Source organism: Podarcis gaigeae, assembly GCF_964106915.1.
Source record: "Podarcis gaigeae genome assembly, chromosome: 15".
NCBI lineage: Eukaryota > Metazoa > Chordata > Lepidosauria > Squamata > Lacertidae > Podarcis > Podarcis gaigeae.
This window is the reverse complement of record NC_139692.1, coordinates 29,827,099-29,853,020: the sequence shown is the minus strand read 5'-3', so window position 1 is coordinate 29,853,020 and position 25,922 is coordinate 29,827,099. Positions and strand designations below refer to the sequence as shown.

The window sequence follows — 25,922 nt, the reverse complement described above, 5'->3', positions numbered from 1 at the left end:
TATCCTTTAATGCATGGGCAGCAGTTAGCAAAGTGCTTTGCAAGTGTTAAGATACATAATGCCAATTACATGGAAATGAGTACTAAACATGTGCCATTTTCCATTGCGGGAAAGCTCGGATACAATGTGGAAATTAAGAGTTAGGGAAAAGTCGGGGAAATGGAATCGACGACCATGTGAATGCAGCCTCTTTCTGCCCTCTCCAGCCCTGCCTGGCTGGGACGTGTCATTGACCTGTGATGCTGCTGCCCCTTGTTCACATCCCAGGTGCAGGATGGAGAGAGGAGTAGAACCCTCTGACTTTTCCGTGGCTGAAATGCAGACCGCTATACAAAGGCCAAGCGCCACACCTGTGCTCCACCCACTTTTACCTCTGGTCCCGCCCACATTTGGCACATGGAAGGTTGTCCATAAGGAAACTTCTTCAGGAGGAGGTTCCTGATCCCTATGGAGACAAGGTCAGACCTTTCGGTTTTGTACATTTTTATTCTGGGTGACAGCTGAAAATCCAGATGAGCACGAGACCTGCGGGGGAAGGGGAGGGAAATGCAAGCACCACATTAGGAGCAGGGGACAAAGGCAACAATTCAAGGGCAAATATTAATAGAGAGAAATATTAACACATACAAAGACAGAGTTATATTATGGTCATTGTTTATTACATTTGTATACCACCTTTCATCTGGAGAGCCCAGGGTGGTTCACAATAGAAAAGTACAAAATGATCACCCATATGCGGCCTCATTGTCACAATACATTATTATGATTATGATTATTATTATTATTATTATTATTATTATTATTATTATTATTATTGATCTGCCCTTCACACTAGGGTACCTGGACCAGGTTACAACAATTTAAAATGCAACATTAAAAACTGCTTTAAAAACTTACAGTTACTAATAATACATCTAATAGAAGCAGCAATAATGTCTTCACAAAAATTAACAAGTTCATACAATTGCTTACTTAGATTTCCAGTAATTAACTTGCAATAAGGATTCGGGTGAATTAAGAAAATGATTTTGGTAGATTTATATTCCATGTCTAAAATCAACTATCTGCAAGTGCAGATAAGATACAGAGTGTGACCATTATTCCATCTAGCTTAGTACCGTCTGCACTGACCGGCAGCAGTTCTCCAGGGTTTTAGGCAGGAAACATTCCCAGTCTTACATGAAGATGTTTCTGGGTTTGACCCTGGGACCTGCTGCATGCAAAGTGTCTGCCACTGAGCTACTCCCTTTCCACAAGGTAAGATTCTAGTCCACATGGTTCTGAATAAAGGAATGTAATAAACTGGACCATACGAAGGTTGCCTTATATCAAGTGAGACCCTTGATCCATCTAACTGAGTATGGCAGAAGCACTTGGGGTTTCAGGTGGGGAACATTCCCAGCCCTACCTGGAGAGATGCTGTTGGGGATTGAACCTGAGACCTTCTGTATGCAAGGCAGGGGCTCTGCCCCTGAGCTATGGGCCTTCCCTTACCAAGGGACTTCCTTTGATCGAACACACTAGGGCAAGCAACATGTCAAAGGGTGGTGCCAAAACATTTCTGCAACCTTTCTGACTTCTCCATTTCATTACGTGCAAAACGAGCATCCCGCTATCTGGCTGCTTAGAAGCCCCCAGGACAGCTTATATTATCTCAAGCTGATGCAATGATCTCCGTTAAAAACAAGATTTTTTTTAGTGTCAGAAAATATAATCAACAGCCATCCAATTTCCCATGTTAAACCCACAATAAGATTTGAATTTATATATATCCAGCCCATCACGCTTATAAAGAGGTCCTAATTTCCACATGGCTAGAAAGATGGGCATCTTTTGGACTTCAGGGTGTTCCATAGACGTGGGGATCGTCACCCCAAAGGGGCACAGCCTCTTGTGCCTGCCACTTCCAACACCACTGGCACTCAAATGCTGTTGCACTTGGGTCCTGCTTGGGGGCATCTGGTTGGCCCCTGTGAGAACAGAAAGCTGGACCCCCTTTGGCCTGATCCAACTACAGGGCTCCTCTTATGAGGATTGCCCGAGGACTGTATCATGCAGCCATCCAGGGCATGCCTTCAAAGGGACTAGTTGCATGCCCTGCTTTCTCAGACTGCCTGCAAGCAAAGCAGACTCCTTTGAAGCTGATGCAAATCAGCTTTGTGCCCTCTAAGGGACTTTCTTTCAGAGCCAGTCAGCTGTTTGACACTGACAGCGAGCCCCTTGGCTGCACTAGGGAGTTCCTGGTGGGTAATCCCAGAAGGACTCACTGTCGGTGTCAATCAGCTGATAGTAAGCAAGCCCCGCTTGCAAAGGAACAATTGGGAGCTCACTTTAAGGAAGGAGAGTGTGGTTTTGGGGGGGGGGAACACCCTAGTGGACCAAATCATAAGGTCCCTTCAGGGCTTCTCCACCTCTGAGCTACAAGCTGCGTGAATCTGCATTTATTTCATCGTTCAGCCCAGACACTGAGGTCCAGCTCTGAGGGCCTTCTGGCGGTTCCCTCACTGCGAGAAGTGAGGTTACAGGGAACCAGGCAGAGGGCCTTCTCGGTAGTGGCGCTCGCCCTGTGGAACCCCCTCCCATCAGATGTCAAGGAAATAAACAACTATTAGACTTTTAGAAGACACCTGAAAGGCAGCCCTGTTTAAGGAAGTTTTTAATACTTGATGTTTTACTGTGTTTGACGTTTTTATTTGTTGAAGCCACGAGAGTAGCACAGGCAACCCAGTCAAGATGGGAGGCATATAAATAAATTATTATTACTGTATAATTATTATTATTATTAATTAGCTCAGGAATTAATTTAGGGGGTATAAATAGCCTGTGGGAACCTTCCAGTTGTTTAGAAACTGGTCAGGCCCTGCAGGTGCACCTTCTCAGGAAAAAATGCTGGAAACTATGAGAAACTTCCAGAACAGAGCTACCCGCAATGTGATTGGTCAGTTTGCGGAATTACGCCTATCGTTCAGTCGGATTGCCAGTTGAGTCACTAGAATGTGCCACAGCATCATCCAAATGACCTCAGCGAGAATTTCAATTTCAATTATTCTGATTACTCCTGTTTTTATTTATTTACTTGATTTAGGGAGGGCAGCTGCCCCCCTGGCTATGCCCCTGCTTACCCTGGGAGCAGAAGATCATCACCCCAGGTTCCTATGGAGATGCCTCCTTCCCCTTGATACGCACCTTAACCAGGTAAGGAGGGAGAAGTCCTGGCAGAGTAGAAGGCTTTACATTGGCGGGTGATGGTAGAAGTAATAGCCCCCGTAGGCCATTGTTCCGAAAGACAGCGCAGCTCCCAACAACTGAATAAACCTTGATTTGTCTGTCCAAGTTTCGCTCACTTGAGGGTGGAGGGGGAAAAAAAACCACAATTCCTTTCTATAGCACCACAAATGTGCAAAGTGAGAAGTCTCCACACCCAAGGACACTACAGTTTGCCCCCAGGGAAACCACAGAGGGAGATGGAGGCAGGTGCTGCCATGTCACTGTCGCATGATTAGCCTTTTGTTATACAGCAGGGTAAGTGGCTGCAATTTATCTTATAACATCGTCCATATTGATGCCCATTAACAGCATCCTCTGGGCAGATCACAAGCAGGAAAACATGAAAATATATAAAGAAGCCCAGAACAATAAATCAAAGCAGAAAACAAATCCCAGCATAAGCATTCCTGGCAATGCTCTGAGCAGGGGATTTGATTGCATATGGGCCTCAAGAGAAGGAACAGCCACATCAGCCTCCATTAACCTGGAACAACTTTCTGAGGGCAAGAGCTGTTTGAAAGTGTTTGAAACGGACTCCCTTTGACTTTTTTTTTAAAGGGGTGTGAGGTCAAGTGTCAGTGCTTGGGTGGCTTGCCCATGGCTGCTGGGTGTTCACTGACTCTTCTGCAACACAGGAAATGATGCTGAAGAAGAGATCCTCTGGGCACGCACAGAGTGACTCCTATCCCACGCAGCTAGTAGCAAGCCACCAGATTGACAGTTTTTTGAGCAGTAGCCCACCTTTCAGCCCCAGAGGGGAGCATTCAAGATGTTTTGGGAGTACAGGTGTGGAGGGGGAAGTATCTCACAAATGCTTGGGAGTTGCAGGACCAGATCCTGAAGCCTCCTTTCCTCTCTCTCTCTCTTTCCCCCGCCCCCCAATTTCATGTCAGAAAGACTCTCCTCTTTCATTGTGAGAGCTGGTGCTTGGATTATGACCTGAGAGTCCTGGATTCGAATCCCCACTTGGAAAGGAAGCTCACCAGGTGACAATGGGCCCTTCAACATCTCTCAGCCTAACCTACTTCACAGAGTTGTTATGGGGAGGAGAAGCACCAGGTACACCACCACCTTACGCTCCGGGGGGGGGGGGAGTGGTATATTAATGTAATAAATAAATGTGCCAAGCAAATAAGACTTGGGGGGAGTGAGGACTAAAATAGCTAGTGGAAGGGGCCTTGCAAGGGATGGTTGACACTCTGCACATGCCCAGAAGCAGCTTGGGCCACAGCAGGAGTTAAGCCCACATCAAGCCTGAGCAGCCACTGAGAGTTTGATTTCAGCCTCCGCTGTTGCAAGTGATGAAGAGTGCCCCTGAGCATACCCAGAGTGCTTCCCGCTCCCCCAAATCTCACTGTCAGAAAGACTCTCCTCCATCACATTGCAAGTAAAAAAGCCTTGCGGGGAATGAGGACTAAACTAGCCATTGGTGGGCACTTGTCAGTTCGTGTGGAAACAGGACGGGGCTTTGCAAGGGCTGCGCACATGCCCAGAGGCACCTTGTGCCACAGAAGGCTTGTGCAGCGACGGGGTTCTGAAAGCGGCGAAGAGCGCCCCCTCGAGCATACCCAGATCGCCTCCCGACCACTACTCACGCGTTCGCTTGGTGGCGACGCGGCCCTTGACGCGCCGGAGCTCGAGGGCACCGTCGGGCCGGCCGGGAGCGAAGACGGCTGTGTGGATCTCCATAGAGCAGGCGCCCTCCACTTCGAATACCTCGCGGAGCAGCTCCTCGAGGCGACTCAGGGCTTCGTACTCCTCCTCGGGCCGCGGCTGCACAATCACGCCCACCAGGGCGGCCGGCGCGCCGCGGCTCTGGTCCCGCACGCCCTGCAGTACCTCCCGCAGCCGCGCCGCCCGCTCCCGCAGCGACGCCGCCCGGCACAGGAAGAAAGTCAGCTGCCCCGACGGCGCGACCGAGGAAGTGCAGGGCGGCGACTGAGTGCCCAGCTGCTGCTGCTGCTGCTGCTGGGCCTTCGCGGTGGGCTCGGCACCAGGGGCCTCTTGGGAGCCGCCACCCGTTGTGGGCAGCACGTGGTGCGCGAAGGAGCTGAGGACCTGTTGGCCGCTCTCGGCCCCCCACGGCTCGCCGGCCAGGAGCACCACTTGCGTTCGCTGCACCACAGCGCCCCCGGGTTCGCCCTCGCACGGATCCTGGTGGGCGTCGGTCCGCCGCCCTCCGCCCCGCTGCTCTTTCCTCTCCATTCCGCCCGGCTCCAGCTGCTGGTGGCGCCTCCCGACGGCACGCGCGCCACTCGCAAGGTGTCACAATCCCTCCTCGCGTAAGGTGTCCTTGCTGCTGCCACTGCTGCTGCGTGTCTCCACGAAACGCCGCGCGCTTGGCCTGGCTTCCCGTGCGCCCTGGGCGCACCGGTTAGATATGTGCGCCCAGGGCGCATTTGGCGAGCCCCCTGTTCTTCGGAGCGCCCAAGCAAGCGTGCAATAATTTTGGCCACGGTTGTTGCCTCCTCAAAAGCTTTCGAGGCTTGGAGAGAGAAGCGACCGGGGCGAAGAATGTGGGAATCAGCCTCCTTGGCACCAGGTCCATTTGGGAAGGCACGGGCCTCCGCTCTCATTCTATTGCTCGTGGCCTTTCGCGAAAGAAACGTGGACGACAACTCTTTAACTGACACTGCTCAATGCAGGCATGTTTACTCGAAAGAAAGCCCTACAGAGTTCAGTAGTGCAGGTACTGGGGATCTCAAAACTGGATTACTGCACTGCGTTCTGTGTGGGGCTTCCCTTGTGTTTCATGATCCAGAAGCTCCAGTGATTGCAAAATGCTACAGCAGAGTTGCTGACAGGAGAAACATTTTTGTTTAGGCAAACCAATCCAGGCACATACAGTGGTACCTCGGGTTACATACCCAGGTTACAGACTCCACTAACCTAGAAATAGTGCTTCAGGTTAAGAACTTTGCTTCAGGATGAGAACAGAAATCGTGCTCCGGCAGCGCGGCAGCTAAAGTGGTGCTTCAGGTTAAGGACAGTTTCAGGTTAAGTACGGACCTCCAGAACGAATTAAGTACTTAACCCGAGGTACCACTGTAGTTGTCAATGTGGTTTAATCTCTTTTACTCTTAATTTATTTTTAAAGGTGTCATTTCTTTTATTGATAATTTTATTTTTTCTTGTAAACCGTTAGAGGTTTTGCTACAATCAAGCAGTATATAATTTTTGCAAAATAAACATTTTTACATTTGCTCCCAAGTAAGTGTGTTTACCATGGCAGACTATACGGGTTGTTCCTGGTGGTTGGGCGGGATTCAGCCACATACTGGCAAGTTCATGTTATGCAATAGAAGTTGATTTGGAGCTCTTGTGTGACAAACCACCTGCCTTCTTCCCTCTCAAAACCCCCCTGACTTTTGGTGATAAGGAAAGTAATGGGGAAATGCACTGGAAAAGATGCATTTTTTTCCAATCCTGTAAACTTCGTTCAAACAAATAAAAATCTAATATGGGCCTGTTGGATCAGGCCAAAAGGAGGTCCGTCTAGTCCTGCATCCTATTGTCACAGCAGCCAACCAGATCCCTTTAGGAAATTTGCAAGCAAGACTCGAGCACCAGCACTTCCCCTTTCCTGTGGTTTCCAGCAACTGATGTTCAGAAGTTTTGCTGCCTCAGAATCCGAATGAATGCTCAATAAAATGGCCATCTGAAATAAGCCTTTGCAAGGAGGTTGCAGCTTCTCCTGTTTGAGCATAACTCTGGTTTGTGGAGAAGTCAGATGATGTTTCGTCGTGAACCTTCCAGCACACACTCATCATTTCCCTTTACTGCAAAAAAATCCAATGTTGTGTGCACCCCTATTTCTGACCAACAAGATAATCCAAGGGTTCCTCCTGTGTATGCTCACGGTTTGGTTTCCTTGGAATGAATCTCAGTGGAGACTGCTGTCTTAAGAGTATATGACTTTATTTATGCATATATTGATTAATTATTTCGTTGCATTTATACCCCATCTTTTTCTTTAAGGAGCTCAAGGTGACGTATACAAGGTCCTCTCCCTCTCATTTACTTCCCACAATGGCCCTCTGACGTAGGTTAAGCTGAGTGTCAGGGACTGGCAGGGCTCTGAAGTGTGTGTGGTGGAGGCAGGAAGCCAGGACAGTGACCCAGGAGACGGGGACAGCAATGTAGGGGGTTTGGTGCCACCTGCAAGGCAGGAGCCAGGGCAGGAGGAGGAGAAAGGGGCCTTCTTTGGCTGAGCGGGCAGGGGGGGTACATGACACTGAGAGGCAGTGACTGGCCCTTAAGGGTCCCTCAGTGAGTTTCATGGCCAAATGGAGAATTGAACCCTGGTCTCTCCCAGACCACAGTCTAAGCCAAACTACACCAAACTGGCTATATCCAACCTGGGCAGATCCCACCTGGAGTACTGTATCCCGTTCTGAGTGCCGCATTTTAAGAAGGATGTTAATGAGCTGTTATGTGTGCAGAGGAGGGCAACCAGGATGATCAAGGAGCTGCCTATGTTTAGCCTGGAAAAGAGGAAACTGAGAAGAGATATGAAGCTAAAGGTAAAGGGACCCCTGACCATTAGGTACAGTTGTGACCGACTCTGGGGTTGCGGTGCTCATCTCACTTTATTGGCCAAGGGAGCCGGCGTACAGCTTCTGGGTAATGTAGCCAGCATGACCAAGCCCCTGGCGAACCAGAGCAGCGCACAGAAATGCTGTTTACCTTCCCGCCGGACCGGTACCTATTTATCTACTTGCACTTTGATGTGCTTTCGCACTGTTGGGTTGGCAGGAGCAGGGACCGAGCAACAGGAGCTCACCCCATGGTGGGGATTCGAACCGCCAACCTTCTGATCGGCAAGTCCTAGGCTCTGTGATTTAGACCACAGCACCACATCTTCAAATATTTCAAGGGCTGTCACATGGAAGGTGGAGCAAGCTTGTTTACTCCTACTCTGGAAGGTGGGACTTGAACCAATTTCTTCAAGTTACAAGGAAGTAGATTCCGACTAAACATCTTTCAGACAGCAAGAGCTGTTTGCCAGTTAAACGGACTCCCTCTTCCTTGGAGGTTTTTAAGCAGAGGTTGGATGGCCATCTGTTCTTTAGCCATGACTCCTGCATTGCAAGGGGTCAGTCTATATGAGCACAGGCTAGAGGAGCTCACACCAATAACACTTCAGTAGCTCTTGCCTCCCCATTAGGGTCCTAGGGAAGCCCCAAGCCACAGCTTTGGGTCCAGCACAGAGCAAGACAAGCCTCTGTGTCTCCAGCTTCCAGCGCCAGCCACAAACATACCAAACCTAGCTCTCCTGGACCCCTTCTGGGACTCGGTTGTAGCTGCTGCCACTGGTCTTTTGACGAACCATTCACATGTGGACCTGAAAGCCCCAGGCTGTGATACAGCCCCCTGGGATGAAGTGAGTGGGTGCTATGCTCCTGAGCTGTGTGAGGGAGGGGCTGCTGCAGGCTCTGTCTGCATCTGTGTGGGTGGGCATTGTGACATCGGCAGGCCATGTGGCCTGGAAGTCCTTCAAGGTTTAGCTAAAGGCAGGCGGCCACGGACTCCATGCTGGCAGGACATGACCAAGGAGGGGAAGGGCTCCGAGCAGCTTCCCGAAGCAATATGCATCGCAGGGCCCGGGAGCAAGGTCGCCAAGGACCTCCAGGTCCTGGTCAAGAAGGTGGCGGGCCAGCCTGAGGTCCTGCTCATCGGGGAGACTCTGGAAGGCAAGGACATCCACGGGATGATGGACACCTTCGTCAAGGACCTCTTTACCACCAACTGCTTCCCCATCCACCCCGGAGATTCCCTGAAGGAGCCCTTGGCCGCCACCACCTGCAACATCGGGGGCACGCAATGCCAGCTTATCTTCTTCCTCTGCCGGGCTTCCTGCCTCCAAGGGAAGCAGAAGGAGCTCCGCAGGGTCATCAAGGAGGTGAAGAAGTTTGTCGAGAAGTCCCCCTGTGCCCTGGTGGGCGTCGTCATGGACCCCAAGACTTCGGAGGCGGAGGCCGCCCGCGACCAGCTGCTGCGCATGCTCCGGGGCGCCTTCCCCAAGGGGTCTGCGCAGAAGCAGAGCAAGGCTGGAAAGGCTGCGGAGGAGGTCAAGAACGGCCCGATGGAGCTGGAGGACGTGGAAGTGGAAGCGGAGATCTACACCCCAGGCCACCCGCGGGGGAACCTGGCCATCGTGAAGGCAGCTTGCAGGGCTTCTGAAGCCCTGATCAAATCCAAAGGTGTGAGGCTCCCGGTTCTGGCACAGGGGTAATATAAGTCAGCAGGGGCTCCCCCAAGGTTGACTGGTAGTGCCCTCTAGTGTGACATGGCCCCTTTCCTTGGAAGGAGGCTACTGGAGGTTGCCTGCCACTCTGCGTGATTGGAGACTTGGAGGCAGCATTGTTTCTCAATACCAGTTTCTGGAAGCCCCAGAAACTGGGGAGAGGGCTCTTGTGTTCTGGTCCTGCTTGCCAGTTTCCCAGCAGAGGCATCTGGTTGGCCACTGTGGTCACAAGATGTTGGCCTAGATGGGCCATTTTGGCCTGATCCAGCAGCCAGGCTCCTTATGGAACCCCCAGCTCCAGAGGCAGTCTATCTAGATTTCTAGGTTCTGAGGGGTATTAGGCCACTGTGAGAAAAGGATACAGGGCTAGGTGAGTCATTAGCCCAATCCAGCAGACAGTCTCCTCTTCTTATGTATACAGGCTGAGTGTAGGTGGCGATACAATTTAACTCCAACTGAAGTCCCAAATTCACTGATCCCTGCCAGATTTCTAGGGGAATCACCAGGACCACCATTTTGTTGTTGTTGTTTTTAACAGAGAGCAATCCAGCCCTCTGTTTCTTGCTCCCAGCTTAGCCAAGCTGAGGGGCTGTAGCTCAGAATGCAGGAGGTGGCAGGTTCAATCACCACTGGCATCTCCAGGAAAATAACAACAACAACAACAACAACAACAATTTATTATTTATATCCCGCCCCGACCTGTGACTGACTATCTGGAGAACCGCTGCTGCCAATCAGTGCAGACAGTACTGAGCTAGATGGACCAATGGTCCAACTTGCCATAAGACAATCAGCTATATTTTGTCTGCCCCAGAACAATGCTTTGTTCTCTCCCCCACAAGGCCTGGCTTGCTCCCTCTCTCCTGGGCTCATGAAAATGCCTGCATTGCAGGGGGTTGGACTAGATGACCCTTTGGTCCCTTCCAGCTCTATGATTCTATGATCAACTCAAGATCAGTTCTGGTGTTCGGTGACTTACAAGACAGAACCCTATGCATAAGGCTCCTCAACTCAAAGGTCCAATATGGACCTCCCTGATCTGTGTGGTTGAGGATAGACAACAGAACTTCCTTTCCGCCTTAGGACACAAAGCTTCTGCCACATGCAAACTGCTTAGAGCTAACTTTTGGGGGTTGCTGCCCACTTGATTACATAAACCTGTCCCCAGTGCCCCCTGCCTCAATCCTATGAAAAGCATTGTTCAGAAGAGTGGTTTGCATGACCCAGTAAGGAAGATAATAATGCGATAAAAGTCAAAACCATGGCAATGAATTGCCCCTTGATTAAAAATTATGTAGTTTAATTAATTTGACAAAACTGACAAATTTAGGACCAACAGGATAGCAGAATTGGAGGGGACCCCCTAAAGTCATCTAGTCTAACCCGCTGCAAAGAAGGAAGCTCAACTAAAGCATCCATGACAGATGGCAATCCAACCTTGGCTTGGAAACCTCCAAGGAAAGAGAGTCCATCATCTTTGACTCCACCGTCAAACAGCTCTTACTGTCCAAAAGTTCTTCCAAATGTTTAGTCAGAATCTCTCTCCCCCCCCCCCCCAGTTTGGGTCCTCCCCTCCAGAGCAGCAGAAAAGAAGCAGGCTCCATCTTCCATTTGACAGCCCTTTGGATATTTCAAGGTGGCTATAATGACTCCTCCTGTTCCCCTCCCAGAGCTACAATGCTCAGAGTAGTCCAACCATAATTCCCTCGTTCACAGGGAATGCTGGGAACAGCAGCTCTGTGCAGGGAGGAGGGGACTCCCAAACACTCTCAGCACTGGTTTCCCCAGCCACTCTGGGCTGGTTTCCCCAGCCACTCTGGGCGGCTTCCAACAAAGATTAAAAATACATCAAAATGTCACACATTAAAAACTTCCCTGAACAGGGCTCCTTCAGATGTCTTCTAAATGTCAGGCAATTGCTTATCTCTTTGACATCTGATGGGAGGGCGTTCCACAGGGTGGGCACCACTACCGAGAACGCCCTCTGCCTGGTTCCCTGTAGCTTTGCTTCTCGCATTGAGGGATCTGCCAGAAGGCCCTCGGAGCTGGACCTCAGCGTCCAGGCAGAACGATGGGGATGGAGACACTCCTTCAGGTATACTGGGCCAGGGCCGTTTAGGGCTTTAAAGGTCAGCACCAACACTTTGAATTGTGCTCGGAAATGTACTGGGAGCCAATTTAGGTCTTTCAAGACCAGTGCTATGTGGTCTCGGTGGCTGCGAATGGAAGATAAGAGATGTGTTTTTAAGAATGGGTCCAGGAATGGGAAAGTGGGACTACCCCCTCGATCTAGTTAACCCAAGAATTCCTGTGCAGGTATGCCGGAGGAGGCCCCTAACGCCGAGGTCACTAAGGATTCGCTAACCATTACAGGTTCGTGGACTTCGTTTGCCGTCAAAAGTTTCGTGGGGATGACATTCATTGCCTTGGCTTCCGCAGCAGGGTGGTACGCCTACAACCAAGGGATGATCCCGCCAGAGGTGTTGCAACTCCTGCACTTGCCGCCCGTCTGAGGTGTGTGTTTCCTTCGGCTTTCTCTGTCAAGAGCCTTGTTGGCTTTGAGCAAGAGAACTTCAACTCAGGCCCATCTCAGAATGCCAGCAATTGGGCGTCATCCAAAAGCCGTATGGGGCGAGCAAAAGAGAACAGCTCTTCAGCCAGATTGCACACATAACTTGTGGGATTCACTGCCACAAGATTTGGTAATGCCCAGCGAAGGGCTTCTGGCTTAGTGGTTCAGCTTCAGCTTCCCATGCAGAAAGTCACAGGTTCATTCCCCAATGGCATCTCTGGGCTAATCTGATTTGGTATAAGGCAGATTCCTATTATCCTATTTAAATTTGCCCTTTCTCCAGAGCCATAAGCACTGGGATCTTACTTTACTCTTAGGGAAAGAACCTTAGCTCAGTGATAAAGAATCTGCTTTGCATGCATAACTCTAGGTTGGGCTGCACATGCCCCCATCTGGAACCCTGGAGAGCCACTGCCAGTCCGTGTACTGAGTTAGATGGACCAGTGGTCTCACTCAATATGAGGGAACTTCTTAGGTTTCAGGAGCTTAGATGGATTGAAAACAACAACTGATTTTACATACTTATGGGTATTGTCAATGAGTATTACCCAGGACAGTTGAAAATGGAGCCTCCATGTTCAGGAGAAGTTTGACACTAATAAAGCAGATACCTATCACTGATAGTAAATGTGGATGTGCAGGAGCTAATCAAGACAGACCCTAGAGCCATGAGATGATGTTTCCCTTTAGGTTCCCAGCAAGACCAAATGCAAAATAAAGAGAACACATTATATTGTTTTTGTGGCATGGCTGCAATCCTGTACATGGTTTCCTGGGTAACCTCCACTGAACTCAGGGGTGCTTCTTCTATGACTGCACAGGTCAAACATGCAGAACACTTAAGCTCCAGCCAGCTAAAATCCAAGCTTTGGTTTTTAATTAGAAATGTAAATAAGTGTTACTTTTTAAACTGCTGGCGTAAAGCAGGGCCCCATCAAAAAGGAAAAGGCGAATCCAGCCTCTGCTTATTTTCCTAATCCTCTGACTTTATACCAACTGGCCCCAAACCAGTAACACTTGAAAGCCTCCTTATCCCCTCATTCACTGGAGGGACCTGTCACTGCTGTGGTGGGGGCCGAAAATTAGTTGGGGGCCCTCCAGGCCAGTTCTGGCCTGAGTACTGCTGGTTCTCTGCCCGCTCCACTATGTAGCCATAATGGCTATTAGCACTGAAAGACTTGTCATCCATGGCTTTGTCTAACTCCTATCTAAAGCCATCTAAGGCTGTGATCTTCGTATCTTGTGCCAGTGAGTTCCCCAGAATAATTGGGTGTTGTGCAAAGAAGTCCTTTCTTTTGTCTCTCCTGAATCTCCTGTTTAGCATTATGCAGCAACAGAAGCCCAGGATGTGCACTGAGACATGTGTTCAGATCAGATGTTTTTTAGGCATGGTCTGCATGCTTACTGAAATAAGCTGATTGCTCCTGTGGGTGGGTTTTTGGCCAATAGGTGTTGCATTTATTTTATCACTTAAAGAAAATTGAATGCAATAACACCCACCCCTTAAAAGGGAGGGAAAACCATTGACCTGATGGCTTTATTCTGTTTTCTCTTCAGATTCCGAGTTCTTTGGGGTTTCAGCTGTCCTGCAAAATAAAATCAACAGCATGGCACCTCTGTGTGTGTGTCATGTATTTTACCATCCTGCACTGGGAAAACCATTTGCTATCTGTCTCTAGTGCCCCTTTCAAAAAATCACAAATGGGCCTTTTGCCCTGTGCCCTACCAGCTTGCTCTTACAGCATAGGCAACTATTTCGCCTTGGCATTCAAGATCACCAGGGCAAAGTTGAACTGCATTCTAACCCTGAGACCTTTACACATGCTCAGAAGCACCGGCTTCTTTTCAGTTCACACGTTTTTTAGTTATAAACCTCGGCCAGGAAAATAAGTTATGAGCAGAGGGCACAAAGGAAAACAAGGCCCCCTCCCGCAACAAAGTTTCCCACGGTGCTCTGGAGCCGCTGCTTTTTTAAAGGGCGCTGCCCCTTTAAGCAGAGGCCGCGCGCCACTCGCTCAGACAAAAGCCGGGCAAGCGGGCTTTTCCTCTCTCTCCCTCCTCCCTGCACTCAAATCCCCGGATGAAGCCCCGTATTCTCATTGGCAGAGGGAGGCGGAGACATAATAACAGCGACACACAAAATGGCGCCGGGGCGGTCGGCGCGCTACTTTCTTGCGCTTACATAATGCGACCTCCCTCGCTTCTTTCCTCTTCCCCCTCCTTTTCTTTCTCTCCCTCGCGCAAGCAAACGCGCCTATTTGAGTGACGTGCCACTCCGCCAATGGCACGGCGGGGCATTCCGAGCCAGACCAATGGCGGTCCGCGGAAAGGCGCGAGAAATCGAGGAGGCGGGTCTCCTTAATAGTTAAATTTAAGAAGAAAAACCCGCCACCGCTCTTCTCTTTAATTCTCTCCCTTCCTTGACTTCTTTCTGTGGTGGTGGTGTTTTTTGTGTTTTTCACTCTGTGTGTGTGAGAGAGTGTGAGTGTGTGTGAACGGGGGGGGGAGAGAGTTGTTTGCGCACGCGCAGAGCGAGCGAGCGCGAGAGCGGCTGAGGAGGGACTGAGCGGGCTTCTCCCTCCCGCGCTCTCTCCCTTCTTGTGAAGAGAAAAAGGAGGAGGATCATCATCACTGTCGCTGCCGCCGCCGCCGCCGCCCGCTTTTCCCCTTCTGTGTATCTCCCGCCATTTTCCCGGCGGCCCTTCTAGCTCCGGACCCGCCGCCGCCGCCTCCCCGGGGCCTGGTGGCCGGGTGATGGCGCCGCTACTGGGCCGCAAGCCCTTCCCGCTGGCCAAGCCTTTGCCGCCGCCGGGAGAGCCGCCGGGGGGAGACGAGAAGGAGGTGGCGGAGGAGCGCTTCGTCATCGCCCACACGCAGGAGGCCTTCCGCACCAGCGAGTATCCTACGGACGGCATTTACCGGAGGGGGGCAGGCGGGGAGGGGGGCAGGCGGGGAAGAGTATGGCGCCCCCCTTGTTTACCTCCGAAAGAGAAAAGGAGAGAGAGGTGGGGGGTAGTGCATGGGGGGGGGGGCTTTGTTGTGTCTGACTCTTCTCTCCTTCCCTTCCTTCTCTCTTCCCTCCCTCCCTCCCTCCTCTTATCCTGACCTGACCCGATTCGGGCGAAGGAGGAAGGCTGCCTCCGCCACTACGTCGTCCTGCCTCTCCGCTCCCGGCTCTCCTCCTTCCTCCTATTTCGGCTTATTCTCGCCTCCTGCCTTCCTCCTCTGTCGGTCCTCCTCGCTTGTCGCGTCTTTTCCCGAGGTTTTTTGGGGGGAGACGGGACGGATCAGGGCAGCAGGAAACCTCTTTCCTTCTCTTTCTCGGGACTTTCCCAGCTAGCGGTCCTTCACACTCTCTCACCCACCCACCCGGCAGTCGGAGGCAGTACGTATATACTCAAGGATACCAGTTCTAGGAAATGGCAAGTGGGGAGAGTTCTGCTTTTGTGCTGGCGTCCCTCTTGGGGAGCCCTAATCTTTTGCTTGTGGGCTTCCCATTAGATTACTGTATCTGGAGAACAGGATGCTGGGCTAGATGGGCCCCCTTTGGCCTGAAGCGACAGCGGGGCTTTTCTTGCATTCTTACAGCCCAGTCTGCTCCTCGCACTGGGGCCATCTAAAGTTTGGACCTCAGGGCCTCTTGAGGGAATGGAAGAAGGCCTGGCCCAGTATATGTGGGGGCAGAAGCCCCATCCCACAATCCTTTTCTTGGGGCTTCCCCAGCAAGTGTTAATTCACAGGGTTCAGCTTCTTCCTTTTCAGCTGCTTAAAAATTGGTCCTGCAACTGGATCAGACCAAAGGGAGCCCATGGAAGCCCATCTCACCCTGCTGCTTCATTCCTGTAAGGGGCCTGTCTGGTGTCTACAGGCAGGGTAGGGACATCACTTCCTCCTTGATTCCCTGAATTTCTGTTGTCAGGGCTCAGGGCGGCTGCAAATTCCATGTGTGTTTTAGGCTGAAGCAGGTTTATGGCTTTAATTATCTTCTCATTAGCCAAGAGAGTTTGAAATTGAGCCTCCATAGCCAGAGGCCATTTGCCTCTGAATACCAGTTGGTGGAGGAGGGGCTGTTGCCCTTGACCCTGCACTTGTGAGCTTCTGAGAGGCTCCTGGCTGGTCAGTGCTGGGGGAAAAAAGGTGATGGTGATCACTTTGGTCTGATCCAGCCAGCGGAAGCCTTCTATGCATCCTTAGTTACTTTTATATTAAGTAATTGGAGCGGCACAGTTGTGGTTACTAGGAGGTCTCCACTCTCCAGGCTGATAAGACCCTGACATGCTTAACTTTAGCAGAAGTAAATTAAGGGTAGAACCTCGCTGTACAGCGGCTGTCTCCTGTCATGTAATACCTCCAGTGAAGCTGATTGGCAGAAAGTTCACGAAATGTGAGTGGTAGTTCAGACTAATGGAAGTTGCTGCCTCCTGTGGTGGTCTGCATAAATTAACTTGCCCTCACAAGTGTTGGAAGCTGTTAGCTTATATATCTTTAGACCAGTTTTATGGTGGAATTAGTTCAGCTGCAGCAGTTGACTCTAATGCTAAAATGGAGCCTCCATGTTCAGAGGCAGTGCATCTCCAAGTACCAGGTGCTGTGGACAAACAGCAGGGGAGAGCTATTTTCACACACTGCTTGTGAGTTGCTCTGGGCACCTCCCTGGCTGCTGTTGAAAATGGCCTTTGCCAGCCTGGCAGGCCAGCTTCCAGATGCTGCTGAACTACAATTCCCATCAGCCCCAGCCAACATAGCCATGTGATGCTGGGGATGATGGGACTTGTAATATGAAACATGGAGGGCATCAGGTTGGCAAAGGATGAGTTAGATCAGATGGTTCTCTTGGTTTGATTCCTAGGATTAAATTATTTCTCCTAATTCTTGGTACTTTAAAAGTTAGTGTGGTGTGGCAAAAATGACTGTCTAAGGCCCATTGGCTGCCACGTGCAGGGGCTTTCTCTGCATTCAACAAAATATTTGTGCTAGTGCTAACACAACTCATTTGTGCTAGTGCTAATGCAATTCATGCTAACACAACCCCCTGCCTAGGAGCCTCACACTTTCCCATATGTTCTCAGGACTGTTGGGGGAATCTACAGAACAGATTTAGGGGTTTGAGGAGAGGGGGGGGGGAACATTCAATTGCTGATGAAACATTCACCATAGCGTTGTGCTGACTATAACCCTGAATGTTGGAGCCAGCCTTGGGTTTAACTGGTAGCTGTAGGTGGTGAGTTGCACGCAGGCTGAGCAGGGATAGAGCAGCTTATTGCTCATTTCTCCTGGGTTGTCAGGGTTGAAATCACATGAACCCCTCTGCCAGGCATAAGTAGACTGTCACTACTCCCCCCCCCCCCCCGTTTTCTTTTTGCAGCCTAGTCACTTTTGTGAGCTTATTTCTAATGTTGATTTGAGGCCTAGTGCCTGGAAAGACCTGGCCATACTGATGCAAGTTTTCAGTGTAACTTGTCCCTTTCTTCAGACACTTATTTTTACAAATATTGTGTTAAAAGGTTATGCCTGACATGTCCTTGCCCAGGCCACTTAAAGATCGTTTGATGACTGAGCAGAGATTTGAACGAGGTCTGCATCTAAGCCCACTGGTGATTGATGTGTAGTTCAAGGAAAGCTGCTATTTAAGAATTGATCACTATAATATTGTTTGCTGCTCTGTCTTCATCTTCTACATGCTTCGCTATACACATGTTGCAGTTGTTTTGATGTTTTTCAGACTTTGATGGAGATGGATTTTTGTTCAAGGTTAGCCAGCCAATGAGCTTAATAGCTAAGCGGGGAACTGAACTTGAATCTGGCGCCTCCAAATTTCTATTCATTACATTGCTAGACCTACAGTAGATACCCATTTCTTTTCTCCTATAAAATATAATTATCTCTGAAGTTTTAGGTCGAAGGTTGGTGTTGTGAGCATCTTAAAAGCCCAAAGAGCTGATTTTTATAGGCCTAAGCAATGAAATTTAGCATTCATACAAGGAAAAGCTTTGTTCCCCTCTTCATTCTCGCTTCTTTGTCTTGTACCCAAGAGAGCCCTTTCCTCTGACCCAACCCTCTCCTCTTTTCTTTCTTTCTTTCCCCTCCCCCTCCCCAGTTCTGTCTGAACAGCCTGGGCTGTTCTGGTCATCAATGGTTGAGGTTCTTTTAGGAAGCAGGGCTGGTTTTTTGGTGTGTTTTTTTGCAGTGTCTTGATGGATAATCTAAAGCAAGAGATTTGAGATGGAAAGTGATTTCTCCAGAGTGGAATTTTCTGCTTTCTGTGTTTGTAACTTGTTTACTATCATGTGACCAGAAGTTGTTTTGTGAAACTGGAGCTCTTCAGTCTCTGTGCACAGATCTGACTGGATAAGGCAAAAGCATGTCGACAGTAAACTCATAGTCCTCAGCCCACTTCCTTTGGAGCAACTCCTTCGGGCCTGGATTGCAGCTTGCATAACCCATTCATGGTAGCTTAATTCTACTGGAATCCTGTGGACCGTCTGCAATCTCTGTTTTATCATTAAAAAAAATGCTTGCCACCATGATGGGGGCAGCAGAGCAAAGTCAAGCATGATATAGAACCCTTCTGATGCAAACAAACAAAACAAAACAGAAAAAACCCATTGCAGGACACGAATAGTCCCTGCCCCACAGTGTGTTGGTGTTAAGGAAGTCCAAACCTCTGAGGAGGAGCTTGAGTTAGCCAGATCCCTCTGCTGGCAGGAGGGCTGGCTTGTGGGGAGCATGCTTATTGAGTGTGTGTGTTCAGGACCAATAGCCTTCCTGAGCTAGCAACAAAGACTGCCTGTCTTGATCCAGCTTCTTTCTGTCAGGAAAGCCCTTGGGATGAATCTGTACATGGGCTGCATAACTGCCAAGTGAGGTGACGGGGTGCCAGTCAGAAGAAGAGAATGTGATTGGCAGGGGAATCTCCTTGGTGAGTGTGAGATAAGCAGTCTGGAGCTGTCAGTTGGAGGGTGGTGCAAGGGCAACGGCAGTGCACAGGTTGTTATACAGCTTAGTGGCAAATTTGAGTGATATCAGTGAGTGGAATATGCTTTGGTGGGGTTACTTGCTATTAAACTAGCTGAGAATGCCTGCACTTTAGGAATCTAGGTGTGTTAGAATTCTGCACCAATGCAGGAAAAGTCACTTTCTGTGGGTTTTATCCTCCCCAATAGTATGTAGACAGCAAAACCGGCGTTTATTCTTTGCTTTCTTCACTATTCTAACCTTGGCTGTCCATCCCACGATCAGCCCAAGGCATATAGTGCTAGCAAGGGCAACAGAGCTACATGTTTCTACTTTAAAAAGATAGGCTGTGTGTGCATTGTCATATTAGGAGAGAGATTTTTTTGTCAGTAAGAGCTGAGTTTTATAAATGCAGCTTCTGGGGCCTCTGTATGCCCTAGAAAAGAAGGATGACTCCTCTTGGTTCATCTTTTTCTGCAGCGTGACATGCTCCTGCAAGTCACCTCCAGGACGTCTTGCTAAATTACAGTTGTCTTTGCACACCTGTGTTGGCTTGCCCAAGTCCTCTCACTTTTGCCCCTTGGCTCTATAATTTAGAACACTTAGAGTCTGACTGTGGTGCACAGATTTGAATGCATCTATGCTTTTCCTTTCACCATCTCAAATCTCCACACTTTCTCAAGGGCCATTCTTATCTGCTTTAAGGTTTTCAGTGATAAGAGGAGTTGCTTTTGAAAGCTTATCGGCTATCATAAGTGAGTTGGTCTTCAATGGGCCTCTGGTCTGGTCAGCCACAGTTCTTGATCAAATCAGTAGAACGGAGAGCTTGGCTGTTGAATTGTGCAGAGTTCAAATGTTGTTCTGCTTCAAGTCACTTTTCTCCAGCAACTCATCCTGGAGGTGTTTGTTTGTGGAAGTTAAGAGAAGTTCAGGTTGGGCTGTGGTGAATCCTGTTTGTCTGACAAGCATACAAAAAGTGTGACATATACTTTGATAACAATTTTAGCTGTATACGAGTCTTGGATTTGTTATAGTTGGTATACATGTTTCGGATTTGTGTTCACATAGTCCTGCGTCAGATGCCCAGAGTCAAATTATGGGCTCATGCATGCCTTCCTCTCTCCCTGCTATCCCTCCTCTCATGGGCACAGATTCCTTCCCTTAATATTCTGCTTTGAGGTAGCTGTAGTTTGTTGGGAAATCTGGATTAGGTAAACTGTGCTGATGACAAATCTTTGTCTTTAAACTAAAATTGGAAAGCCGCTTCAATGTGCGGTTTCCAGTTTGGTAAGGAAGCAAATTGTTTGTTTGGTGGCCAGATAAAGCGGCTCAAAATATATCTGATGGTAGCAGTAAATAATAACACTTTAAAAAATATAATGGGAGCAACCAAGCACAGTATCAACAAGTAAATATATCTAATAAAAATACTAATCACTCCATGCAACTTGTGTAAAGCAGTGCAGATAAAGTGACAGCTGCAAATTAAACACGATGTTTTCCTGAGTTGTTGCTCCTTCAGAGAGTATGAAGCACGGCTGGAGAAATACAGCCAGCGAATATGGACCTGCAAAAGCACCGGAAGCAGCCAGCTGACACACAAAGAAGCCTGGGAGGAGGAGCAGGAAGTCGCTGAGCTGTAAGTAGCAGAATCCAAAGCATCTATTTTTAGAGACCAGGGCATGAGCCCTAAACGTAGGATGCTGGTTGTTTGGCAAGTGGCAGACTGTTGCTGTGAAAATCATCATCAGAAGTCTGAGTCAGCATCCAAAGAAGGATTGAACATCTTTCTCCACCTTGGCCTTGCTGCCTCTTCTAATTCTTGCTTTTGTTTTGTTAGGGCCTTATTTTTCTTGTTGCTTATAAATGTACAACTTGCCTTTTATAGCCCAGTATGTTTTATTTTTTAATTGGCCTTACTCTGTTAAGGACTCAAGGTAGTTATTGATCCGGTTGATATTATACTGCAGTTAAAATCAAATCCAGGTGTGTTGCACAAAAATGCAGTAAGAACACCACTCTTTGTAATCATCTCAACGCTGTTCTAGAGGCTTTCTGGAAGAACTTCTCGTGCTGGGTATTCATGTCGAAAAGCCACTCTAGGCACATTTTCCCCTTAGGTAACAGTTGCATGTTTGTTCAAGACATCCTTCTCTGCAAACCAGGCTCCCAGAGGGCCCAGTGTCTGAGATGAAAGTTCCTGACCTAATTCTGTCTCTGAGTAGGTAGAAGTGGTGTGTTTGTGAGTGTTGGTCTGCAGGCGGAGCTTATGTCAAAAAGTTCCTGCACATAGAAATCTAGCATATCAGGAAAAATACAACTTGCCTCCTCTCAGAACAAGGTTCTATGAGCCTCTGCTTGCAGTCTCAGTGGGGTAATATTGAGAAGCAGGTTTATTAGCTCATCTGCTGTTTGTGAGAATTAGACCACGAACTTTTCACCTTGTCCTCAACTTGTCTTTTGATAGATTGACTAAATCTTCCTACCCAAGTTTTACAATTGACTATCAGAGCAGGCAGAGTGTTGCAGGCTTGTACAGTTCCCTTGATATGTACAAGTTTTGTACCAGAGAACTGCACACAGCTTCACTAACATATTTCCCTCCCCCTTATCTTGGAAGTTGCAAGGCAGCTTCCTATGCCATGGTGGATTTTGTCATTCTCAGCTGACATTGCTGAAAGAGGGATTTGTGAATTGCTTCATGAACGTGGCTTCCATTGTTGGCTGCTGATTCTGTGAGTTTACTGTTGTCCGTTTTGTAGTAGTTGCCACTTAAATGGAATGTGTTATATCCCCCTCTCTCTTTTGATGATATTTTTAGCTTGAAGGAGGAATTCCCAGTTTGGTATGAGAAACTTGTCTTGGAAATGGTTCATCACAACACAATTTCCTTAGAAAAACTGGTAGACACTTCCTGGCTGGAGATCATGACCAAGTTTGCTGTGGGAGAAGAGTGTGACTTTGAGGTAAGGCCCCGGCTTGAATGGATCAGGGTATCCAAGGCTGTTTCTCTTTTCTGGGCCTACTTGTTCTTATGCACCTTTTGCCGTCATGTCCAAAAGGTGGAATACTCTTTCCCCACCTCCAAACTGATGTAATTGGTTTCCAGAGGAATTTTAGTGTAATTATTAGATACAACATACCTGGGAAGAGGGAAGAGGGTACAGGTTACCTTGGAACAGGTTCCTCTTCCAGTCATGTGACTGGAACAAGTGACCAGTTATCTCCTAGAGGGCATCATTTGGGTGAACTCAGGTGCCATAAGCCATTGCTGGGTTTCAACTGTGGATGGCTGCTGGGTTTTGATCTGTTTAGTGCTTCTTTTAAAATGTGTATTTGCACTAGATTTTAATTTGGCATTAGTGGATTGTCATACCATCTTGCCTATTCCAGCCATGCACAAGGGGGTGTGGGTGGTAAACTTAGCCTTGCTCCATGTGACTAGCAGCTCCCTGCCACCCCCAACTGCATGCATGAACCCCCCACAGTCACCATTTTGTAAGCAGCTCCATGAATCTAGTCATGTGTTCACTTTGGGCCTCCCTACCAGTTCTCATCGGTTTCCCTCTTCCCATCAGGTTGGGAAAGAAAAGGTGCTGAGAGTAAAAGTAGTAAAAATCCATCCTTTGGAGAAGGCGACAGATGAAGAGGCACCTGAGAAGAAAGCCGACGGGGCCTGTGATTCCCCGTCCAGTGACAAAGAAAATTCCAGCCAGGTGGTTCAGGACAACCAAAAGGAGTTGGCACTGAAGGAAGATGACAGCCGGAGAGAGAGTCTGAGTGAGTAGCAAGCCACGCCCTGGCCTGAGGGATGTTGGTGATCCACTATCTTTTATCCGGGTAGTACAGGCTGCCTTCAAAAGATCTATTGGTTACCCAGGTTGGGGGGGGGTGTGGTGGTGTGTGCTGATCTCCCTTCCAGGTTTTCCCAGATTGCTTTGGGGAGAGAGTCTATCTAGACGACAGGTGACTTTGGTCTGCTGGTGACACCCAACTTGCTCTCTGTTCTGGCTAAGTCAAGGCCTCCTGTGTCTGTCATTGTAGGTCTGATACTTAGTTGAAGAAGCATTAGGAAGCCCCCATTCCCTTTGTTATGGGTCACTGGCCCTGTGCAAGGCTGCAGCCTTTTTTAACGTGCATGTCTGAAGGGTGTTGCCTTTGGTCTTGCCACTTCTGTATTAATAATCCACTTGATTGCCCTTTGGGTCAGATAAATGGAGCATTCCGTGGAAAAAGGCAGTCATAGTTGTGGTCGTAGCTTAAATATGGTATGCAGGTAGATCCTTTGTGTAGCATTTCATGGGAAGTAGTTCCATTGGCTGGTGTTTTATGCCCATGCTTTCTCCAGCAGCTTCTCCTATAGATTCTAGTTACAGTGGTGCCCCACAAGACGAACGCCTTGCAAGACGGAAAACCCGCTAGACGGAAAACCCGCTAGACGAAAGGGTTTTCCGTTTTGGAGGCGCTTCGCAAAACGAATTTCCCTATGGGCTTCCTTCGCAAGACGAAAGCCCATAGGGAAATCTCCTGGACAGCGGGGGAGCGCAGAGACACAAGCCTTCGGATGGCTGTCCTGAAGACTTGCGGTGGGAGGAGGGTTTTCCTTCCCACCGCCAACTTTCAGAATGCTGTTCTGAATGTTGGCGTGGGGAGGAAAAACCCTCCTCCCACCGCAAGCCCCGGGAACAGAGGAGAAGCGCTGCGCGCCTTCCCCTCTGTTCCCATACCTGTCCTGAAGGCTTGCGGTGGGGAGAAAAGCCCTTCTCTACACCGCCAGCCTGGCAAGCGGTCTCCATAGGAACGCATTAATTGATTTTCAATGCATTCCTATGGGAAACCGTGCTTCGCAAGACGAAAAACTCGCAAGAAGAAAAAACTTGCGGAACGAATTAATTTCGTCTTGCGAGGCACCACTGTAATGTGCTTTGCTGTAGGAAGTTTTCACAAACAAATAAGGTGCATTGTGTGGTTGGACAGCACAAACATTTCAGGTATGCTGTTCGCAAGCAGGGAAACTTATAGACGGAAGCCAACTAACTTGTCACGTTCTTTGATTAAGTCTCAGTGTACTAACTGAGCATACTTAAGGGTTTGCAAGCAGCAACAAACAACATCACTGGTGGTGCTCAAGGAAACTGTCTTTCAGAGATCCTGGCTCCTTTCCAAAATTAGGGATGCTCTGCCCTGACTTTTCTAGTTCACACATTTAAAATACTCAATAGCGGTGCATATGCTACCTTTATGTGCCTCCATTGGAATAAAGTCAGAGGTCTTTGTGCAGGCAGAAATCGTGTGCACATTGGAGCCTCCCCATGTATAAGATTCTGCTAGTGGGCTGCCAGTCCTCTTTCCCTTGACAAACATAAAACACTTTACTTGCTAGAATGATGCCCATCTCCTCTCATAATACTCAAACTTTGGATCACCTAATGAAATTGATTTGTAGAACATTTGCGTGGGGGGGGGGGGAATGCAGGAATGCAATTCACAAGAGTCTGCTGCTGCTAAAGGGTGCCTTTAAATGCTAAATCTTAATGCAATATTGTAATTTAATGCTGGTATTTTATTTTTATTGTTCTTCTGTGTCTTGTTTCGTTGTGGTTTTTTTGTTCTGTTCTATAAAAACACTTCACAGGAGAGATAGATGGCAGCTCTGAATGCCATAAGATGTGGTGGCAGTGGCAGCAGTTCCTAACTTTAGACGGCTTTCTAAAAAACTCAATTAGACAAATTCATAGAATAGCTTAGGTCTGTCTCCTGCAGTGGCTGATTGGAGCTCCCTTGTCCAGAAGCTATATACCAGGAGCTGGAGACCAGCAAGGGGGAGGCTGTTGCTTCTAGGCCCTGTTTGGGGGCTTCCAGTTCTATCTGTAGATGCAGGATGCGGAGTTGTGGATGGACCTGTGGTTTGATCCTGCAGAGGGCACTCAGTATTAATCCCCCTTTAGAAACTTCCCTGTCTGCTCCTTTGGTATTGGATGGTGTGTGTTTATTCCTTGGCCATCTGTGCTTTTGTTGCCCCTCAGTACTGCAGATCAGATTAGTCAGCCTAGGCCTTTTGGGGCATATTGTGCTGCTAACACACTCTCCCCCCCCCATCTCTTATGCAGGTGACCGGGCGCGCCGATCTCCTCGGAAGCTTCCTACTTCTCTGAAGAAGGAAGAAAAAAAATGGGTCCCTCCAAAGTTCTTACCACACAAGTATGATGTCAAGCTGCAAAATGAAGACAAGGTAAGGGAGTGAGAGAGAATTAAGGGTCCTTGACTGCCCGTTGGTGGTGAGGATGAGGAGGCGTGGCTGGTTAAGGTATCAGCACTGCTGCGAGGTCAGGAGCAATTAAAAGTAACTGTTTCTATTTTAAACAGTGGTATTTAAGTACAGTGGCAAGCTGTGGGCTGACTGCCACAAGCTGAGGAATAGAAGAGTCTAAAGGCTTGTTTCTTTGTCTCCCTAGATCATTAGCAATGTGCCAGCAGACAGCTTAATTCGCACAGAGCGGCCACCAAACAAGGAGATTCTGCGCTACTTCATTCGCCACAATGCACTCCGGGCTGGAACAGGAGAGAATGCTCCTTGGGTGGTCGAGGATGAGTTGGTGAAGAAATATTCACTTCCCAGCAAGTTCAGTGACTTCTTGCTTGACCCATATAAAGTGAGAAATAAGGCAAGATCTGTCTTGGGTTGTGGGTTGGGAAAAGGACAGGAGTCTCTGTTGATACATAATGGTTACTTTGGGGGGGGCAGTGTTAGCAAGGGTGAATCTTAGCTCTACAGCAAGCCCTTGCCAGTCATCAGGTGCCAAAGGGATGATTCTGGTGAGGCTCAGACTTGACCCTCCATTGCCTTCCATGTGGTCTGCCTGCACTGGAGACACCAAGCTG

General features: G+C 48.8%; 3 protein-coding genes across 5 annotated transcripts in view; 2 read left to right on the top strand and 1 right to left on the bottom strand.

Annotated features, from left to right (window-relative positions):
* Positions 1-466: 466 nt before the first annotated feature.
* LOC310833022 (uncharacterized protein) lies at positions 467-5,533 on the bottom strand. Its single transcript, XM_083715380.1, has 3 exons — positions 4,863-5,533; positions 3,187-3,343; positions 467-525 (listed from the first exon to the last, which is right to left on the bottom strand). The coding sequence occupies exons 1-2, from the start codon at positions 5,470-5,472 to the stop codon at positions 3,231-3,233; spliced, it is 723 nt and encodes a 240-aa protein (XP_083571506.1). The 5' UTR covers positions 5,473-5,533; the 3' UTR covers positions 467-525; positions 3,187-3,230.
* A 3,201-nt stretch (positions 5,534-8,734) lies between these two features.
* LOC310832661 (uncharacterized protein C2orf72 homolog) lies at positions 8,735-13,780 on the top strand. Of its 3 annotated transcripts, none has more exons than XM_083714827.1 (3): positions 8,735-9,470; positions 11,831-11,887; positions 13,644-13,780. In XM_083714827.1, exons 1-3 carry the CDS (start codon positions 8,813-8,815, stop codon positions 13,763-13,765), a joined length of 837 nt encoding a protein of 278 aa, XP_083570953.1. In that variant the 5' UTR covers positions 8,735-8,812; the 3' UTR covers positions 13,766-13,780. The 3 variants fall into 3 exon arrangements, with proteins under 3 accessions (XP_083570953.1, XP_083570954.1, XP_083570952.1); XM_083714828.1 differs by lacking the exon at positions 11,831-11,887 and adding an exon at positions 11,888-12,028 and having other exon boundaries at positions 8,757-9,470; positions 13,644-13,699; XM_083714826.1 differs by having other exon boundaries at positions 8,757-9,470; positions 11,831-12,028; positions 13,644-13,699.
* A 431-nt stretch (positions 13,781-14,211) lies between these two features.
* Positions 14,212-25,922, top strand: part of BAZ1B (bromodomain adjacent to zinc finger domain 1B) — a 30,607-nt gene continuing 18,896 nt past the window's right edge. The window contains exons 1-6 of the mRNA XM_083714305.1: positions 14,212-14,983; positions 20,563-20,679; positions 21,862-22,006; positions 22,619-22,820; positions 25,151-25,272; positions 25,496-25,693. Of these exons, the coding sequence (XP_083570431.1) occupies positions 14,841-14,983; positions 20,563-20,679; positions 21,862-22,006; positions 22,619-22,820; positions 25,151-25,272; positions 25,496-25,693 (927 nt within the window). The 5' untranslated portion in view covers positions 14,212-14,840. The remainder of the gene's footprint in view (positions 14,984-20,562; positions 20,680-21,861; positions 22,007-22,618; positions 22,821-25,150; positions 25,273-25,495; positions 25,694-25,922) is intronic.

Bases quoted from the DNA above. Each gene is read 5' to 3' on its own strand.
- LOC310832661 (XM_083714826.1), top strand. From the start codon at position 8,813: ATGACCAAGGAGGGGAAGGGCTCCGAGCAGCTTCCCGAAGCAATATGC. The intron at 9,471-11,830 runs GTGTGAGGCTCC...ATTCCTGTGCAG, and splicing joins AGCCCTGATCAAATCCAAAG to GTATGCCGGAGGAGGCCCCT.
- LOC310833022 (XM_083715380.1), bottom strand. From the start codon at position 5,472: ATGGAGAGGAAAGAGCAGCGGGGCGGAGGGCGGCGGACCGACGCCCAC. The intron at 3,344-4,862 runs GTGAGTAGTGGT...TCCACCCTCAAG, and splicing joins CGTCGCCACCAAGCGAACGC to TGAGCGAAACTTGGACAGAC.